We start from the raw sequence: 21096 nt of genomic DNA, 5'->3' as shown, positions 1-21096 counted from the left end.
TTACCCATAACCCCCAGTCATTCTCTTTGCCTTTATCACGGGATGATGGCAAAGATGGTGTCTGAAGATTTTAATCCTTTTAATGGGTACTTTTCCCTGCAAGCAAGGATTGGGGCTATGCTTTGTCCTTGTCAATTGTAAGTTGGTTACTCTGTTCTTTCTTTTCTATAGGTCCCTGGTAGAAATGGTTAAGCTGCCACACCTCAGAAATCAGCTCTTGCCTGATAGAGCAGGATCCACAGGTAAGTGCTTTCCCTTCTAGGTTTAAAGGTACCGGCACTATAGGGGTTAAATCCTTGTTGAAAGTATTTGAATCTGTTTTAGGGGCTCTGCTTTTATGTGAAAGAGGCATCTTTTTTTATTGTGGCTCAGAGATGGAGAGTGTATAAATTTTTTGACAGGTGTTTGTTTTACTTCTTACTTGTTGCAATCGCTTTTTCAGCTCAGCTTATTGGCCCAATCACTTTTGCTATGCTGCTGTTGGATTTTTTTGTGCGGTCATGTGACTGCTCCTCTGCACTTCCGGTTTCGGCTTCTCTGTTCAGATCGGAGTTTGCCGCCGCGAGTGTGGAGGCTGCAGTTTCTCTATCTACAGTGGCAAGTGGATTTTGACTGTTCTGGATAAAAGGAGGTGTATTTTGCTACCGGGTGTGTCTTGTTTTCTGTGTTAGTGGGATAGCAACTTCTGGAGGGGCAAGTTCTCAGCAGAGCTGAGGGTTTTAGGTGCTTATTTATGTTTTATTGCTTCAGAGAAATAAACTTAATTTGGCATTTAAATTGTAATTGCTTCTGACACTAATACTGAAGTTGATTCATTTGAAAAATACTTATTGTGTTTGGAGGCTAAGATAATTCCTCCTGTACAGTTTTGCTATTCATGTCTAAATAAAACTTAAGTTTAAAGATAAGATGTCTCTCCCTGAGTCTCCTGTCTCTCAGGATAGTGTTATCCTAGCTACGCCTCAACTTTTCCCTCAAGCTTCACATGCAGTTCCCTGCAGTTCCTCTTAACCTCTTTGGGGTGTTTTTTTACCCGGGGATTTCTCTGCGCAGAATACTTCTGCTGTTTCTGCAGCTTTATCAGCTTTTCCTAAAGTTTCTGGTAAGCGTAAAAGGAAATCTAAACATATTGATGTTAGTAAGGCTGACTCCGCTAATGCTGCGTTAGTCAGTTTGTCTCAATTATCTGATGAGGATGATTCTTCAGTGGCTTCTGAAGGGGGATTGTCAGATTCTAATACTGTAGGGACCAATTCTGCAGATTCAGAGGAGATAAATTTCAGATTTAAGTTAGAACACCTTCGAGTAGGTTATTGCTACTTTGGAAGAATTTGAGCATTCTGTTGCGGAGAATCCAAAGAGGTTTAGTAAGCTTAATAGGGTATATGATGTACCCTCATCTGTGAAAGTATTTCCAGTTCCAGACCATATGGCATATATTATAACTCAGGAATGGGATAAACCAGGTATTCCTTTTTCCCCGTCCCCTGTTTTTAAAAAGATGTTTCCTGTTGCTAATGCTATTCGTGATTCGTGGCACACGGTGCCCAAGGTAGAGGGAGCTATCTCTACTCTGGCTAAGAGAACTACTATTCCTATTGAAGATAGTTGTTCTTTCAAGAATCCCATGGATAAGAAGCTTGAGGCTTTTTTGAAGATGTACATTCATCAAAAATTACAGTGGCAAACTGTTGCTAGTATTGCTACAGTTGCGAGGGCAGCATCTTATTGGAGCGATGATTCATCTAATCTTATCCTAGAAGAGACTACTATAGAGGAGATCCAAGACAGGATCAAGGCTCTCAAGTTAGCCAATACCTTTATTTGCAATGCCAACATGCAAGTTCTTAGGTTGGGTGCTAAGATTTCTGGTTTTACTGTTTTAGCTCGCAGAGCTCTCTGGTTAAAATCTTGGTCTGCAGATGTTACATCCAAGTCCAAGCTTTTATCTCTGCCTTATAAGGGTAAAACCTTGTTTGGACCAGGTCTGGCAGAAATTATTACATTACAGATGGAAAGGGTTTATTCCTACCTCATGATAAAAAGAATAGACCTAAGGGTTGACAGAATTCTAATTTTTGTTGGTTTCGTAACTTTAAGGGACAGAAGTCTTCCTCTTCCAAGTCAGATCAATACAAGTCTGCCTTGGAATAGGGTGAAGCAAGCTAAGAAGCCTTCCATTGATTCTAAATCAACATGAAGGGTCCGCCCCCGATCCTGTAGTGGATCAAGTGGGTGTCAGGCTTTATTTTTTTCAGCAGTATTTGGATATGCGATGTTACCTGGGCTTTGGTTTTTCTCACGTGTTGTTTTTACTTAAATTGTTTTGGGTTTTGAGTAACTCAGGCTGTGGTGCCTTTCGAAGGGGCCGCCTTTTGTACCCACCTGTTATTTGCATTCAGTGTCCTCTAGCTTGGGTATTGTTTTCCCAAAAGTAGCTTTGGACTCTTTCATTTTAAGAAGAAAAACATAAATTATGCTTACCTGATAATTTCATTTTCTTCTGAAGGGAAGAGTCCACAACTCCCGTCTCTATGAGGCTGACTCTTTTTTGTTCTTCTGGCACTTTTTTTTAATCTGATATTTCTCCTACTGTTCCTTGTTCCCTTGGCAAAATGACTGGGGGATGAAGGAAGTGGGGGAGGTATTTAAGCCTTTGGCTGCGGTGTCTTTGCCTCCTCCTGGTGGCCAGGTTCTCTATTTCCCAAAAGTAATGAATGCAGCTGTGGACTCTTCCCTTTAGAAGAAAATGAAATTATCAGGTAAGCATAATTTATGTTTTTTGTCAGTCGTCTGCTGTTGTTTTCGCTGGTAAGCGTAAGGGTCAAAAGGCCACTTCTACTTCTCTTTCTCTCTGATTAAGAATTGTTATCCGGTTAGCTTATGAGACAGCTGGACGACAGCCTCCTGAGAGAATCACGGCTATATCCACTAGGGCTGTCTCTTTTTCTTCCTAATGGGAAAGAGTCCACAGCCGCATTCATTACTTGTGGGAAATAAGAACCTGGCCACCAGGAGGAGGCAAAGACACACCGGCCAAAGGCTTAAATACTCCTCCCACCTCCCCTATCCCCCAGTCATCCTTTGCCTTTCGTCCCAGGAGGTTGGCAGAGAAGTGTCAGAAAATACTTTTATTAATTTTTACGTAAAGTGTGTCTCTCATGGAGGGTAGTACTCTTCGCAATGGGACAGGAGTTTTAAGTAGTCCCGTTAGTCTCTCAGTGAGGGCCTAGGCGAATGTTAAAGTCTGGAGATGCAGTGGGAGTTCTCTCTGCCACACCATCCTGATTTGTATTAACAGCTCCTCTAGCACTTGGCGTTACCGATCCATCTCTTCGCTGCCTGCTGTCTTCTCTTAAGTCCATGACGGAGGCGACGCTACTATCCGTCACACTTGAAGGGTCGTGTTCCTGTTCCACAGCATAGATTCCGGTAAGATCATTTTATTTTATCAATATGAATGTTATGTTGTTATGTGGCAGATAGGTATGGGTCTCAGTGAGACTCCAGTACGGATCTGGGAATCATGGGATAATTCTTTCTCTAGGGGGGGATTTGTGAACAGGATGGGGTTCCTTAATCATGTTTCTTATGTGATCTCCCTGCTGTGTGTAGTGGGTATTGACTCTGGGGGAGACAGGAGAATTGCTTGAAGGATTTAGTGGGGCCTAGTTGCCGTCTTTTTCTGGCGCGCTTTTTTGGACTTTACAGTTCACCTTATGACCAGGCGTTGTTACACTGGGTTTTTACGCTTCCGCATTCCTGACCGTGTGGCAGCGACGATTGTCTGCTTTGTTTGGATCTGATCATAGGAGATGGTGAGTGCCCCAGCCATTGTGGGTGTCAGGTGCCGGTTTTTTTTATTATATATATTGTCCTATTTTTCTCTTTGGTTTTAACCATAGAGGATTCTGAAGCTGAGACTGTCAATGTTTCTGATTCTTCCTCTTGTGAGGAAGGTGCTTCAGCCCCACTGACGCAGGTTTATCAGTCCTGTCTCTTGTGCCTTCTTAGAGCGCCTGGTTCCTCGGGCTCGGGGAACCAGGGGCCTATGGAGCCATTAGCCTCTGGGGACTGTGTCCCTCAAGCGGCAGATTCCCAACAGCACCCTTCCTCTACATTTGCGGGTAACCCTGATGTTAATTTTCCCTCAGCACAGGGTGGTTTGTTTCCTCTGGAGATGGCGGGTCATTTCCGCTTCGATATATTAATGGCGCTAGTTCGCCTGCAGGATCTGGAGGTTTCTGCGCGGTTATGTCCTTGCCGATTATCCCGGGTGTCCAGTCTTCGGGTGGGTCTATTCAGTTACCTCCGGGGGTGAATATTCCTCCATGTTGCACCTTTCATTATTGGATTGCACGGCTGCGCGTTCTACTCCGTCGTCTTTTCGACTTATTGGGGAATCCTCTCCTCTATCAGTTGGGGAATGTGTCATCGAATGGTGCTTCAAGCTAGACTATTTGGGATGTTGATCGTCTCCTGATGGTCGCTCGTGTCCTTTCCCAGAGTTTTTTTGGCGGATGCCTCCAGGCTGCCTTATTTTCTTTCATCTGGTTAGGATATTTTTTTATTTCATTGTTCCTTCGGGAATTTCATGGATGGACTTGCTTTTTATAACTTCCTTGGAAGTTGTTTGCGGACTGTTGGGTCTGGAGTTTGTGTGCATTTTGTTGAGTTGTCCGTGACGCCTGTTGCGCCTGGCAGGTCCGGCGAGACCTTGAGTGTTTTGTTTTATTGTTTTATTGTTTATTTTCACAAACTACACTATACATCTACATCCGGACCTTCGGGTCCGCGTACCGGAAGAGATTGTGCGTGCCACTCTGTTCCCGGGGCTTGGTCGGTGGCTTCCGCCGCATCACTCTGGCTCTCTTTTCAGGGGGGCGGGGCCTTCTCCGCCAGGGCATTTTTTGGGCCTTGGTCTTCTTGCTACCCTTTGGGTGGTTTAGACTCCTAGGGTCTCTGGACCTCGTTCCTTCCACTTTCAATGTATCCTATTCGTGGATTAGCGGTGGAGCGCTTGATTGATATGCGAGACATAGCAGGATTATGCCTGCATTCTCTGTGATCCGGCAGCGGTGCTGTGGGGTGGCTAGCCTGTGACTTGCCACGCAGGGACCTGGTCGCCTTCTTTGCTGCTGGAGGTCTCTTCTAGCTGAAACCAGTTGTTATTGGGGTCACCTTGTTTCGGTTCTGGTTCTGTTTTTTCCAGGGTCAGGTGCCGACGTGGGACCCTAGATTCTGAATGTTGTGGAGTTTAGGTCTGTGTCATTGGTTCTACCGCCTTGAGATAGGTTCTGCATTTTTTCGCGGTCCTTTCTTAGGGTTTTGCTATATTTCCCGTCTTTTTTCGGGTGAGGAGTGTCTAACCGGAATTGTGGTCCGGGTCCTCTTAGTCAGGTCTATTCGTGGATCTGGGATTATATGTTGGTATAGTTCTGTCTATGCTTGTTCCGGTTTTCCCTCTAGTGTTCGGGTTGCATCTGTAAGGGGCTCTTCCTTTTCTCTCTTTAGAGAGTCTGGTCCTCTTCTTATGGCTGCTCGGGGCCTTTGTTTTCTGTGCGGACTTCCTTTATGGTCCGTTGTTCTGGGGATCTAACCTTGCATGAGCATTCCTGTGTAGTGCCTTGGTAGGGGTCACTTTGTCCTCATATCTTCCCCACCGGTATCTGCTGTGGGGCCCCGAAATTGCTACCTCGGGTAGTCTCTGCTCCTTTAGGGACTGGTTCGTTTTGACCCCTGTGTCGAGTTTTATGTCCGGGGGCAAGGTTTCCCTTGTCCTCCATCTTCCCTTGGGAGACCTTTGTCTCTGGGGGTGTGTTCATTTTGTCCCTGGTTCAGGGATAGAGATGCCCTTGGGAATGAACTTCTGAGTTCCTCTAATTCTGGTGGGACTCTGCCCGTGTTTCTGGTCGTACTCTTTCGAAGTGGCTGGTGGTGTTCCTCCCTCTTGTTCAAGGGGGGGTGGGACTCTGTCCCTGGACTTTTCACTGTCGTTGACAGGTTGGTCTTTCGTGTGTGGGTGGTCCTCGTTGCGGCGGTTCTGTGGTTGTGGAGGACGTCCCTTTTTATCTCAGGACCCTAAGCTGTGGTTCTGGTCATCTTTTGACTTTTCAGCTGTCTCTGTTTCTTTTGAATGCAGTGGGTCCCTGTTGAGGTACTCTCTGAGCTCTCGGGGGGTTGGATCTCTGATTTTTCCCTCCATGGAGGGGTGTTTATCTAGGAATTTGGTTTCTGCTCGTTCCGTTTCTCTTTGGTTCCCTCCAGCTGGGGGAGCTGGTCAAGGGTTTTTTTCCCCTTTATCTGTGGCTGCACTATAGCGTGCTACTTAGTCGTCTGTGCGGTTTTCTGTTCTCGAGATACGTTTTGTCCTCTTTCGATCTCCGACTTGGTCATGTTTGACTGATGATCCCCTTTTTTCTGGCTTCGTGAGGCTTTCTCGAGTCTCCTGAGCTAGTTTGATCGGTCTTTTGAAAGACCGGGTTCTGGTTCATTTTCCCTCTACCTTGCTTCTTCCTTTGGAGAGTTGTTGGTCAGGGTTTCCTTATGGGGGCGTGTGTATGGGATCTGCGTTTCGAGTCCTGTTGGCTCGGTGGTGTTGCATGTGGTTTTTAACAAGGCTTGGGACTGTCGTTTGTGTCCTTGGGGCCCTTTTTTCTTCATGTTTTTGCTCCCTGCTTTTGGACGAAGCAGGACTTTTTTGTGTATGGGATGTGGTTCAGTCCTGGTGCCCTCAGTTTGGGCCGCCTCTTACCCTCCCGTTCTTGGCATTCAGTGTCCTCTTTGGCTTGGGTATAATTTTCCCACAAGTAATCAATGCGGCTGTGGACTCTTTCCCATTAGGAAGAAAAACATAAATTATGCTTACCTGATAACTTCATTTTCTTCCATGGCAAAGAGTCCACAGCCCCCTGCCCATTTTTTGAGGAGTTTTTCGTTTATATTCTTCATGGCACCATTTCACCTTGATATTTCTTCCACTGATCCTTGTTCCTCGGCTGAATGACTGGGGGATAGGAGAGGTGGGAGGAGTATTTAAGCCTTTGGCTGGTGTGTCTTTGCCTCCTCCTGGTGGCCAGGTTCTTATTTCCCACAAGTAATGAATGCGGCTGTGGACTCTTTCCCACGGAAAAAAAATGAAATTATCAGGTAAGCATAATTTATGTTTTTCCTGGTCTTTCAAAATTGAAGCCTCTGTGGAACAAATCTTCAAGGCGGCCTCATGTGTCCTCTGCATACCTTTTCCAAATTCTATACATTTGGTACTTTTGCCTCAGCTGAGGCTTTCCTTGGGATAAAAGTTCTTCAAGTGGTGGTGACTTCTGTTTAGGTCTGCCTGTTTCTTTTCTCACTCCCTTTCATTCTGTGTCCTCTGGCTTGGGTATTGGTTCTCACTAGTAATTGAAATGAAATTGTGGACTCTCCATGCCATGGGAAAGAAAACAAAATTTATGCTTACCTGATAAATTTATTTCTTTCCGGACATGGAGAGTCCACGACCCGCCCTTATTTACTTTTATGTCGGCAGTTTTTTTGTATAAACCTCAGGCCCCTCTATTCCCTTGTGTTATCTTCCTTTTCCATAATCCTTCGGCCCAATGACTGGGGATTATGGGTAAGGGAAGTGACACTTAACAGCTCTGCTGGGGTGCTCTTTGCCTTCTCCTGCAGGCCAGGAGTTGAATATCCCACTATTAATTGGAATGAAATCGTGGACTCTCCATGCCCGGAAAGAGAGAAATTTATCAGGTAAACATAAATGTAGTTTTTACTGTTTTATTAGTTTTTGTTATAGAGTTTTAATTGATGATGTTAGTCCCCCTACAGGTGCTTAGGGTTTATTTCTCATTTTAATGTTGTATTGACTATTTTTTTTTCTTTGTTGTTTAGGCTGTTCTTTCATTTTTGTTGACTTTCTTTTTTTGGTGCTGGATTGAGTGACTTTTGCTAGTAAGAGTGAGGGAGTTGTGGGTCAATATATGGTTTAGAATCTCATTTGCACTTGATTTATTTAGTAAATGGTTTATTTATATATATTTATATATATATACACAGTGCATATATATATATATATATATATATATATATATATATATATATATATATATATATATATATATATAATGTGTGTTTGTGTTAGTAGTATCTTTGCTTGAATTAATTTTTTTAATTAAATTTTTTTTAGCTTCTACGCCGATCTCTAAAACAGAAATTAATGTTGTTGTTAAAAATCCAGAAATTGTATTTGTGGCCGACTTAACAAGAGCTGATGCTCCAGCGCTTGTACTTACAACGCAGTGTGAGCTGTATATTAAAAACAGTCCTGAAATGCAGAACATGACTGCGGCTGTTAAAAATTTACACATGGAAGCCTGTCCTTTCCTACCAGAAAAAAGAGCAGGGAAAATTACCACGGTGAGTGCATTGTTGTATTCAAGCTAAAATATATGTTTTATGTTTAGGAGTAGATCACAAGTGGCGCACTAAAGTTATCATGGTCCGCAACAAGCAATAACGGTATCGTGCTAACTTGCACACGTATTACAAGTTGAAAGTAGACTGCGTACTCAGTGTAATTGGTCTAACTCAGTGTTGGGTTACAGAGCAAGCATTACTTTTTTTTTTTTTTTTTAAGTGCTCTCTATTAAAGTCTTTGTGGAGAAGAAGTTAATGTGGTTGCGATATCTGAAGTTGTGAAATTAACGTGCGTCGGGTTTCGCTTGCGCTTTAAAGGGACACTGTAATCAAAAACAAAGTTAGTAAAAATTGTTTGAACATGTAGAAATAAAAAACTTTTAAATGCACTTCTATTTTTAATATGTACCTTTTAGCCGCAATGTAAATTTTATTTTTTATTGGTTTCCAAACCCACTCCGTGGGTACCTTTTGCAGGTTGTCTAACCCAGGTTGGAATATGGCGGCACTTAGCTGCAATGCGCATGCACAAGCTCTATCAACATCATTGAAGACGTCACTCCCTGGATTTCTCTCCCGAGTGTAGGAGAGCCGCTCAAATGCGCATGCATTTTTAAACTACTTTGTGGGTAATTTCGGCATCAGGGAGAGTAATTGTGCATGCGTGAATTAAACTAAATGCGCTTGTGCAGGGTGGTTATTAAATCGACATACGATTGGACATTTAATTAGAACATGTACAGCCCATATTTGGGGGTTGGATATTGTGATGTCATCACCAAAAAATAAAAGTATATTTTATAACGATATGCAGCATCATTGGATTAAAAAAGTAGGTACATTGTTATATTTAGGTATGTTATATGATATTTGTGGTCAGTTTGTGGGGGAAAAAAAGTTAGTAATCCTTTAACTTTTTTACTTTCAACTTGTAATATGTGTGCTAAAGCGTGAGCAAAAAATCCATCAGATGGTGATAGTCCACGAGCCATCAGGTGTCCCCTCCTGACCACTAGGAGGAGGCAAAAGACACCCAACACACCAGAGCTTTAAATCCCTCCTACTTCCCATGATCTTCAGTCATTTTCTTTTGTATCCTTGATGTGGAGTGAGGTGAAAGTGAAGTACAAGATCTTCTCATCGTTTGAAAGGGGATCCTCTAAGCGATCTGCTGCTCGAATCCTCCTTGCAGTAACTTGTCATTCAGAGGAGTAGACCAGGAGTTATCAGCAAGGCAGTGAGAGGTCGTTTCTCAGTGAGAAATATTGTAGACCCCCCCAGGTGAAATGTGGACTTGTCTTCCAATCCTCTTGTCAACAGTGAGCTGCTCCTTGTGGATCCACAGCAATCCCCAGGTGAAATGTGGACTTGTCCACCAATCCCCTGGGTTGAGATGCTGTTACTGATTTAGATCCATGTTATAGTGCGGTTTACACTGTTTAGAGTGTTATTGTCCACTGAAAGCAAGTTGTTGTAGATTAGATAAGCACAGTGGACAGGTGCTGAGAGGTAAGTACCTACACCTTCATAACCCACTGGCTATTAGTATGAACATGTTCACATGCTTCACATAGTCTGGGGATATATATTTATAAAACTCACAAACTTGAAAACAGCACTGTAGAATAACATTAACAAGGAGGTATCTGACCAAGCCCAAATGTATCCAGTGTAATGACAACAATCCTCCAGCTGCTTTATTAAAAAAAGAGCTTTAATAATACATCTTCAGTGCTGGGTCCACAGAAAACAGCAACGTTTCGGCTTTACCAACTGCCCGCCATGCCACTGCATGATTAAAGGCAGTTGGTAAAGCCTGAAATGTTGCTGTTTTCTGTGGACCCAACACTGAAGATGTATTAATAAAGGTATTTTTTAATCAAGCACCTGGAGACATATATTTATACACCATACACCTATACTAGCAGTTTATAGCACTTTTGGACATTTTTAAAAACTTTTTTTGTGAGGTTACTGTTGCTTTAAATTTAGAGCGGTTGGCTTAGTGCACTCAGACGTTGTTCTGAGCTATGCACAGTATGCTTTACTTCATCTCTGCTTTAGCGCTCACCGGTAGCTCAAGCACGCTAAGGGGTTAATTGTTTTAGCACCCCTTTTCTGTGTACTGATCCTTTCAGTTCCTCTGTTTATGTACCATTCCCAGAGTGTAGAAAAGTCTTTGGGACCAGTGGAGGTTGAAGTGTGCATTGATCATCAGAGCTTGATTTCAAATTTAGGGTTTACATTTTAGTTAACCCTTTATGTGCTGTGTTATTTGCTATGTAAGTCTTTTTTACTGTTTTACAATCTTTTTCAGCACTTATTTTTACAGTACCTTATGTTTATTATTGCTGTTTGTTTACCTTTTGAGGGTCAATCCGTTTTGCATTGTGCCTTTTCTTCCTTACGGGGTTATTGATTTGGATGCTTTATGCTGCTTATTTGCTTCTGTTTATCTATGATACTTAAGCTATTTCCTTACTGGTACTATGGAGCAAACTGGTGCAGCTCAGGCTCCTGGTCTGATTATTTAGAAGGGATATCCTCTGTTAATTTAACCACTTATAGTTTGTGTTTGCTTTGGTTTTACTCGATCCTAGTTACGCTTGTATTACAAGTTGAAAGTAAAGTTATCACTTGCGCGCTAACCCGACGTGCATAAAACGTCGAACTTACAATATTGCACATGCGATAACCTATTCCCTCATAGAAGTCAATGTACCAAAAAAAGCTGGAAAAAAACTAACACCCTACTCGCTCGCAAACCCGAACGCATATTTTCAAGTGCACTAACCCTACATGAAAATATTAATATTTTACATTCCAATGTACTTTCCCTTAGAAGAATATGTTTTGTTTATTTATAAATAAATATTTCTACATATATCTGATGTTTTGTTGGTACAATATATATCTGTACCTGTGTGTGTTTGTATGTATCTATGTGTGTATGTGTATATGTATATATGTGTGTGTGTATATATATATATATATATATATATATATATATATAAAATCATCTGGTCCTTAGCAGGTCTTAACATTTGTTAGATACAACAACACATGACATATTACACCGTGCCATGATTTATTTAACAAAAATAAATCATGGCACAGTGTAAATAAAGAGAAATGTTGGCCCACTCTTCTTTACGATGTTGCTTCAGTTCATTGAGGTTTGCGGGCATTCATTTATGCACAGCTCTCTTAAGGTCCGACCACAGCATTTCAATCGGGTTGAGGTCTCGACTTTGACTGGTCCATTGCAACACCTTGATTCTTTTCTTTTTCAGCCATTCTGTTGTAGATTTGCTGGTATGCTTGGGATCATTTTCCTGTTGTATGACCCCATTTCGGCCAAGCTTTAGCTGTCGGACAGATGGCCTCACATTTGACTCTAGAATACTTTGGTATACTGAGGAGTTCACGGTTGACTCAATGACTGCAAGGTGCCCATGTCCTGTGGCTGTAAAACAATCCTAAATCATCACCTCTCCACTACCGTGCTTGACAGTTGGTATGAGGTGTTTGTGCTGATATGCTGTGTTAGTTTTTCGCCAAATGTGGCGCTGTGCATTATGGCCAAACATCTCCACTTTGGTCTCGTCTCTCGGAAGGACATTGCTCCAGAAGTCTTGTGGTTTGTTCAGATGCAACTTTGCAAACCTAAGCTGTGCTGCCATGTTCTTTTTAGAAAGATGTTTTCACCTGACAAGCTGTCCATACAAATGATACTCGCTCAGTCTTTTTCTAATTGTACTGTCATGAACGTTAACATTTAACATGCTAACTGAGGCCTGTAGAGTCTGAGATGTAACTCAGGTTTTTTGCAATTTCTCTGAGCATTGCACGGTCTGAACTTGGGGTGAATTTGTTCACTTCTGGGAAGATTGGCAACTGTCTTAAATGTTTTCCACTTGTGAATAATCTTTCTCACTGTAGAATGATGGACTTTAAATTGGGAATGGCCTTATAACCCTTTCCAGATTGCTGGGCAGCAACTGTTGCTTCTCTAAGATCATTGCTGATGTCTTTCCTCCTTAGCATTATGTTAACACAAACCTGAATCCTCCAGACCAGCAAACTGCTAAAACTTCAGCTTTTTAGAGGTGGTCACACTTGCGGATGATAAATTAAAATAATCAAGGGCATTTAATTAGCGGCACCTGGCTGCTACTTAGCCCCTTTATTCCTGTGAAAGCTAGGTGCATGGAAGTTGTAGGCTCTTTTAGATGCATTTCCATTTCTAATTTAGTCTGAGATTCCTGTCCAACAATGTCATGGCTGTGGTTTATGTCAATCATTTGGAAGGAGCTCACAGTTCCATAGCGAAGGTGGAAGTGATCTGCGTCATCAGTTGGGCAGAGTGCCATCTTTTGCAGTATTTCTGCCATCCACATTCCGGGTATGAACAATCGGGAGGCACACTTTCTTAGTCGCCAGTTTCTTCACTCGGGGAATCGGGACGTTTTCAACCAGATTGTAAAATGTGGGGGGTCTGCAAGGGATCTCTGCCTCAGTATTGTTCCAGATCTCATGATCCTCATGGCTTAGTAGCTTGGCTTGGTAGTTCAACCTGATTTAAATTTTTCCTCAATTGGTGTTTCTATCCATAGTAATAACCAGAATCAACCAGGAACAAGCCTCAGCAATTCTGATTGCTCCGGAGTGGCCTTGCGTTACTTGGTTTGTAAATTTGGTACATATGTTTTGGAGACTTCATTTAAGAAAGGATTTTCTCTCTCAAGGCCCTTTCTTTTATCAAGATCTCAAAATGTTGAATTTGATGGCATGGCAATTTTGAACATTTAATTCTGACAAGAAGCTTATTGATTTAGGCATCCACCTGGTGGGTGGGTTGATTGGGTCACATAGTATATTTTGGCGGTGTGCAATCTTTGTACATTGTAGCGAATTTGAACATTGTTGCTTTTATACCTGATCACACAATCACTTCTTTGTTTTTATTACTTTCTTGGGATGTTTGGAGTGACATTAAAGCAGTAAGTGAGAAATAAAGTGAATATTCTCTCACTGGTCTATTCTTTATTCTATGTTTTTATTTGTTTTTCAAAAATTGATTTTTAATTGTTCTCTTTCAAAATCCATTAATATTGTATAATTCTTTTGTATAAAGAAGTGTAGTGAACACAGATTAATGGGGTTATAATTTTCTAGTTACAATTTTGGTATTTGCACTTCTTTGCCCCCTTTATCTTTCTTTTTACTCATCTACTTTGTTATGTGTATGACTGAGTAGCTTTGGAAGTAGGAAGGATTTAAAGTTCTGGTGTGTTGGGGTGTCTTTTGGCTCCTCCTAGTGGTCAGGAGGGGGATATTCCCACACGTGATGACTCATTAACTCTCACTATCATGAAAGGAATTAATTTATTAGGTAATCTAGTCATTAATATTACAAATACTATTTGATGCATGGTACCTTTATCTGCAAATAATTATTTTGTTAAAGTTGTCATTAGTACAATGTGTGAGGGTCCCTCTTCAGGTTGAGTGCACATGCATTTGACTTACATTCATGATGTGAGTGCTTGTGATTATCTTTCCTATCCTCACTGCACATCTACTCTCATGATCTCCACAAATTCCTAAACTCACTCTCTCTTCCCTTCACCACATCACAAAGACACTTTTTTAACACTGCAAATCTTTATCTCATCTTATGTCACTGTCTCTCTTGCTATAAATAGCTTCTATTGATATCTCCCCTAATCCTAGTCTCCTACAAATTCCTCATTTTAATTTGCTCATGTATGCCCTACCAAATTCCAAAGAAACCAGTACTCTTGAAGCCTAACTACAAATTCTTGTGTATCTATAGTCAACACCAACTTCACTTGCACACTCTGGAACTCTCGCTCTGTCTGTAGTAAGCTCATTTTTATCCATGGTCGCTTCATCACCCACTCCCTCAAGCGTCTGCCTCTCAAAGAGACCTGGCTTTCTCACTAAGACACAGCCTCCCCTGCTGCACTTTTCACATGGGGGGTCTCCACTTAAGCCACACCTTGAAAAAGACAAGGAGGTGGTGTAGGTATTTTACTTTCCTCTCACTGCATCTTACAACAAATACACCCATTTCTTCTCTTATACTTTCTTCCTTTGAAATTCACATGATTAGTTTGTTCTCTCCCCTCTCTCTATATATCACAGTTAAATATCACCCTCTGGCTCCTCAACTCAATTTCCTGCCATGTTGCACTATTTCCTCTCTTCAGAAACCCATGCCCTCATTTGTTTGTTATATCCCACTTTTTCTGTAGGAAAATTCCCCATTTCCTATTTCTAACCATCATCACAACATTCCCTACTATCCCACAAACTAGTTCCATTACCCAAATTCCACAGAAGCTTAAAGTCATTATATCCACAACTATCTCAAACCTCTGCTCTCTTCCATCTCCTCCTTTTCCTGTGCTGACCAATCAGTCTTTCTCTCACATCAGTCCTCGACAATTTGATCCCTCTTACTTTAGCTTTTAAATCATGCATTTGTCCTCTGCTCTGGCCTACTCCTCTGCTATGCAGCATAAGCAAATGTTCCTCCACTGCTGAGAGACACTGGTGAAAATCTAGCTGTTCAGCTGATTTTGTACACTACAAGTTCATCTTGTCCTTTTATTACTCTGCCCTTAGCCTCTATGGAAGATTACTCTTCTCTACTCTTTCTTCAAACCCAAAACATCTGTTTTCAATTACCTTCTCTACCCACCCCCACCTCCTATTAAAGTGATGGTAAACAATATATTATCTTGTATATCTATGCACTATAACAGTATTCTATACATTCCAACCGCCCAAATAATAATTATTTTAGTCGCAAGTATAACTTTATAATTTGATTAAAACTTACCAACCTGACTTTTTTTTCGAACTCTTACTCCACCCACTCTGTAAGTCTCCCCTTCAAACAAGTGACGTCTCTATCAATACCACCCCCTATATACGTCACTGTAATTGCACACTCCCGTTAATTGTAATAACAATACGCATGCACAATTCCATCATGGGCAGTACTTACAGTAAACATTCAATCACTCTATTTGTTAAGGCTATTACGCATGCACATCTATAATTGTTAACGTGTACAAAAAATGAAAGTGACATTGGATTTTACTAGCTGTTGCACAACTACACGCATGCGCTATAGGACATCACATTGACTAAAGCGAGCCAGTTGGACGGAGATCAGATTGGATAGTAGAAAGCCGATTTAAAAAAAAAAAAAAAACCTATTACGTGAATAGGTTGTATTAGAAGATTGACACACAGCTGGATTACAGTCATAAATACAATAGTTGATGGTAAGTTAGAGAGAAATCGAAGGCGCCAGTATATTTATTTAATACCAAAGAAATATATAGAAAAGAGTTTAAAAGGTCAGTTTACCATCCCTTTAAGGTTTTATTATTCACTTCAACAACAAAATAATCTCAATCAGAAATTAAATAATCTCTCAAATCACCAGCAAGCTCCACCCTCACAACTCCTCGCAAACATCCAATAGCTGCATATCCACAAATTCAGCTCCTTTGTCCCTGTTACTGAGGATGAAGTTTCTGTCCTTATATCATCCTCCCACCTCACTACCTGTTATCTTAATCCCAATACCTCACAACTACTGACCTCCCTCTTACCAATCCATAATGAATGCCTCTGCTAGGCTGATCTTCCTTGCACATTGCTTTTTTTCTGCTGCACCACTCTGTCAATCACTTCACTACTGGCTTTCTCTACGCTCCAGGATAAAACACAAAATCCTGACCCTAACATTTAATAACACTGCTCCCTCCTATAGCTCTTCTCTCATCATAACAAACTATCCAACCACCCCCTTTGCTCTGCCCATGACAACCTTCTCTCCTCTTCTGATGTTACCTCTTCACATTCCCATATACATTGATTCTCCAGATTGCCCCAAATCTTGTGGAACTCTCTGCCTCTCTCCACAAGACTCTGCCCTAGTTTTTAATCTTTCAAGCATTCTATAAAGACTCTACTGCTCAGGGATACATACAACCTCCACTAACCTTTCTTACTCCAGTTCCTCTTTTTCTTTTGCCAATCCTTTGAACCACCTTAGCTTCTAAGCTTATGAGCCAAGCTGTCCTTGAAAGGTGATCTAGAAAAGGTGTCAACTCTTCACATGACCTCTTCTCACTCATCTGGTCTATAATTTGCTGCTTAAATGCTACTTTTGTATGTTATACCTATGCTTACAACTGTGCATAATCTATTGGTGCTCTACAAATAAATGACGATGATAATAGTAACAAGTATTTCTTGTCAAAATTCATATTGAGAAACTGTTTGCAATGCAAATGCTTTGTTTTGCTTTTCAGAGAAAAAACACAATTCCTGCTATTCTTCCAACAATTTATAACTTCATGCAAATGTCATCTATGTTACTTTTTCCACTAATTTTAAGCACATTATACATATTCTAGTATGCATGCATATTCTGGTTCTCTAAATAAATGTCTGTTGGGGTAATTATTTAAGTTGTTTGTCACAACCATATTTAGTGAAATCTTCTTTTATAGTCATCGCTATGTGTTTTATTGTCTTCATAATGTCCAGCTCCAATTGATTTAACAAACATATCTGATGCACACACCATAGGTTAGACCTCATTGCAGATTTTACATGTTTTTATTATATATAGCCTACAGAATGTAATTAAATCTTTCTTTGTAGATACTACAACCATGTGATTTATTTTTCCAAAGCATTCAGTCTGGTGGAAGTCCACAAATGATTGATCTGTCTGTGAAGTCACTGATGTTAAAGGTATGCTGTATGTTACAAATTGTACTATTGAATCCCTGGTAATTAGCTGTTAGACCAAATTAATAATGCAGCAATTACAATAGAAGAGACACAAGAGTATTTGCATTGTTATCCACCTTTCTCGCTTTTTCAGTTATTCTTCCTTTTTCTTTTTAAGGGTGTATAACAAAACAGTATATACTGTATTGTATTAGATTGGCAAGTGTTTGAACAAGAGCCTAATATACAGTAGGTTCACCCTGATTTTATAAACATTCAACCAGCTCTAATAGTCTAACTGGAATTTGAAGATTAGGAACTTCTAACACACAATTCTTATTAAATATTAACGTGTAGCTTCCTGCTATGCATATTGGATAGGTATCTGTTGTCTCTGGTGTTCATGTGGCATTGAGGCCCACTCTGGCTTCCAAGGAATTTTTGTTTTGTTTTGTTTTTGCAAATTCTAACCACAAATTTTCAACGTGAATGTGCACCAGTGTTTATTAGCCTAAATTTGAATTTACTTGAACGCACATTACATTGGCTATACGTTTCAAAAGGAGGAAACACTAAGTTTATAAATTTAGTTATAAATTTATTTAGAAGCTATTTAAAAAAATATTGTAGCCACAGTTTTGCTATTGTAATTGTTTCTTGGGGTACAATAGCTATGTAGTTAAAAAAAAAATTGCAATATACTTAAATTAATTTATTTTGTTTCCTTTTCTGTAATTTTAATCTGAAAATTTTTGTTTTCTTCTAAAGATGTGGTGAGTCAACGGGTTCATCTTAATTACTGTTGGGAATACTACTCCTCGCCAGCAGGAGGAGGCAAAGAGCACCACAGTAAAAACTGTTATAAAGTATCACTTCCCTACCCATAAACCCCAGTCATTCTCTTTGCCTCTAAGTGCATGGAGGAGGTGAAGTTTAGTATGTAATTAAATAGTGCTTTCTGTGAAGATTGATACTTCAAGCAAGCTACAGGGTATAGCCTTATTCCACGTTAGTCTTTGTGGTCGAGCTGTGGTGACTTTAAAGTGGTGGGGAACTTGCAAAGCGTTACTTGCTGTGTTTCTCCACTTATGCTGCCCTGACCTCAGATATCAAAGTTAGTTACTTTGCTATCTGCACTTGTCCTTTTCTCTGTGAGGAAGAGGTGTCCTCTCATACTTCATGTTGGACAGCTTAGCTGTCTTCATGTCGGACAGCTTAGCAGGTATGTGCGGGTCTTACAGGTAGGAGAGGGGCACTTAAGATACCCTGCTGTGATATGTGTAAGGTACGGTATTAGCTCACCCATGGTGTTAGGGTTCACTATGACATGTTGCAGGCACAGTGTTTTTGGGAGAGACAGTGTGGGACACTTTGTGTTTTAACTTAGGCTTGTTTTTGTGTAGGGGGCTGCACTGACTTTTTTCCCCCGCTTTATATGCTCCGACGGGCGGTTTTAATTTTAACCACGCCCCCTCCTTCCCAGTGCTGTGGGAAGGTTTTCGCACCTTCCCGACATCTGCTTACATCATCAGGCCTGCTTGTCGCAGCTCTGTTCGTTACAGAGGCTGTTCGTATATGCGGCTGCGTGGTGAGGGAGTGCATAGAAGTTAGGATATCCGCTACGTGTGGTGGTAAGGGCACCTTAGTATACTGAGGTGCAGAGGGAGGCTAAGTTGGAGGATTCAATTTCACTTTCTAAATTTATTTGAATTTTTACAAATTCAAATAAAGTTCTAAGTAATTTTTTCCCCATTTTCCTTAACAATCTAAGGTGATCTTTGACATTAAGGGTTTTGTTGAATAGCGCTTACTGTTTCCGGTTGGCTGGAGGGATAATAACCAGATATGTCTGACATGGATCAAGAGTCCGCTCAGTTCAATCCTTGTGTATTGTGTTTAGACGCACAAATTGCAGCACCTATACAGTTCTGTTCTTCCTGTGTTAAACAAAAAAGATAAGTTTTTTTTTAATGTGGAGCCTAATGTCTTTTAGGAGGATGCTGTCCAGGTGTTACCAGGGCCTTCCCCTATTTCGTCCCAAGCCTCTATGGCATCTAACACTGTGTCCTGCGGTTCCTCTCTAACTCCCAGTGGAGCATTTTTAAAGGCAGAGATTGCTGCACAGGTATCCTCAGTGGTATCTGCAGCTTTGGCTGAGTTTCCCAGATTTTCAGGGAAGCGCAAAAGGAAGTCTAAAAATTCAGAGAATAGGGTATCTGTTCCTAACACTAAACCTCAGGTTTCTTTAAGATTAGAGGATGAGGAGGACTCTCACTCGGAGGGTGAAATTTCAGATTCGGACAGTGTAATGCCCTTTTCTTATGGTGAAGGATCATCCTTCAGATTTAAGCTGGAACACCTTTGTTCACTGTTAAAGGAGGTTTTAGCTACCTTGGAGGACTCAGGCAGTGGTAACGCTCAAGAAGTCCAGTAATCTTAAAAAAAAATATTTTGATGTTCCTTCCTCTTCAGAGTTTTTCCCGGTACCAGATAGGGCTAAGGAAATCATAGCCCAGGAGTGGCTTTTACACCGTCACCGGTGTTTAGGAAAATGTTTCCGGTAGAGTCATCTATTAAGGAATCTTGGTCTTCGGTGCCCAAGGTAGAAGGTGCCATTTCTACCCTGGCCAAGAGAACTACTATACCTATTGAGGATAGTTGCTCCTTCAAAGATCCAATGGATAAAAAGATACAGGCTTATTTAAAGAAGATTTATGTACATCTTGGTCTTTAATGGCAAACGGTGGTATGTATTGCAATGGTGACTAGTGCAGCCTCATATTGGTTTGAGGCATTGACAGAATCTCTACAGGAGGGGACGCCTCTAGATGAGATCCAGGACAGGATCAGAGCTCTCAAGTTCGCCAATTCCTATTTTGCTGACGGAGTTTTTCGGGTCCTTAGACTGGGAGCTAAGGCTTCAAGTTTTGCCATTTTGGCCAGACGGGCTTTATGGTTAAAGCCTTGGTCAGCTGATGTTTCGTCTAAGGTTAAGCTGATGGCTCTTCCTTACAAGGGGAAGACCTTATTTGGCCAGGATTTGGCGGAAATCATTTCTGATATTACAGGCGGAAAAAGGGTATTTTCTGCCCCAGGATAAGAGGAGCAAGCCAAAGGGACGTCAGAGTAATTTCCGTTCCTTTCGTAACTTTAGAGGAAAGCCATCCTTGTCCTTGTCCAAACAGGATAATAACAAGCCATCCAGGAAACCAAACCAATCCTGGAGTAAGGGAAAGCAGGCCAAGAAACCTGCGGCTGACTCTAAGTCTGCATGAAGGGGTTGAATAGGGGGCAGACTTTCTCAGTTCGCACAGGTCTGGTTAAGAGATGTTCCAGATCCGTGGGAGGTGGAAATTGTCTCACAGGGCTACAGGTTGGAATTCAAGGGTTGTCCTCCCAGGGGCAGGTTTCACCTTTTCAGATTATCTGCAAACCAGCTAAAGAAAGAGGCGTTCTTAAAGTGTGTTGAAGATCTTTCGGCCCTGTGAGTGATTGTACCTGTTCCAAGGTTGGAACAGGGTCTGGGATTTTACTCAAACCTTTTTGTGTTCCCCAAAAAAGAAGGGACCTTCCACCCGATTATAGATTTAAAATGTATCAACAAATTCCTCAAGGTTCCGTCCTTCAAGATGGAGACCATTCGGACAAATCTCCCTTTGATCCAAGAGGGTCAGTATATGACGACCATAGATCTAAAGGATGCATACTTACATGTTCCCATTCACAAGGATCATCACAAGTTCCTTAAGTTTGCATCTCTAGATCACTTTCAGTTTGTAACCTTACCGTTCGGCCTTGCCACGGCTCCCAGGATATTCTCAAAGGTCCTAGGAGCTCTCATAGCAGTGGTCCGATCTAGGGGGATAGCAGTGGCTCCTTATCCGGACGATATTC

The 21096-nt window shown here is 41.3% G+C and overlaps 1 protein-coding gene across 4 annotated transcripts in view; it reads left to right on the top strand.

Annotated features, from left to right (window-relative positions):
• VPS13A (vacuolar protein sorting 13 homolog A) overlaps positions 1 to 21096 on the top strand; it is a 767672-nt gene that overhangs the window by 455401 nt on the left and 291175 nt on the right. For all 4 annotated transcript variants that reach the window (XM_053702484.1, XM_053702483.1, XM_053702481.1 and 1 more), the window contains exons 39-40: positions 8186 to 8415; positions 17131 to 17223. In XM_053702484.1, the coding sequence (XP_053558459.1) occupies positions 8186 to 8415; positions 17131 to 17223 (323 nt within the window). The remainder of the gene's footprint in view (positions 1 to 8185; positions 8416 to 17130; positions 17224 to 21096) is intronic.

This window comes from Bombina bombina, chromosome 2, assembly GCF_027579735.1.
Source record: "Bombina bombina isolate aBomBom1 chromosome 2, aBomBom1.pri, whole genome shotgun sequence".
Taxonomy (NCBI): Eukaryota; Metazoa; Chordata; class Amphibia; order Anura; family Bombinatoridae; genus Bombina; species Bombina bombina.
This window is presented reverse-complemented; position numbering and strand designations above follow the sequence as displayed.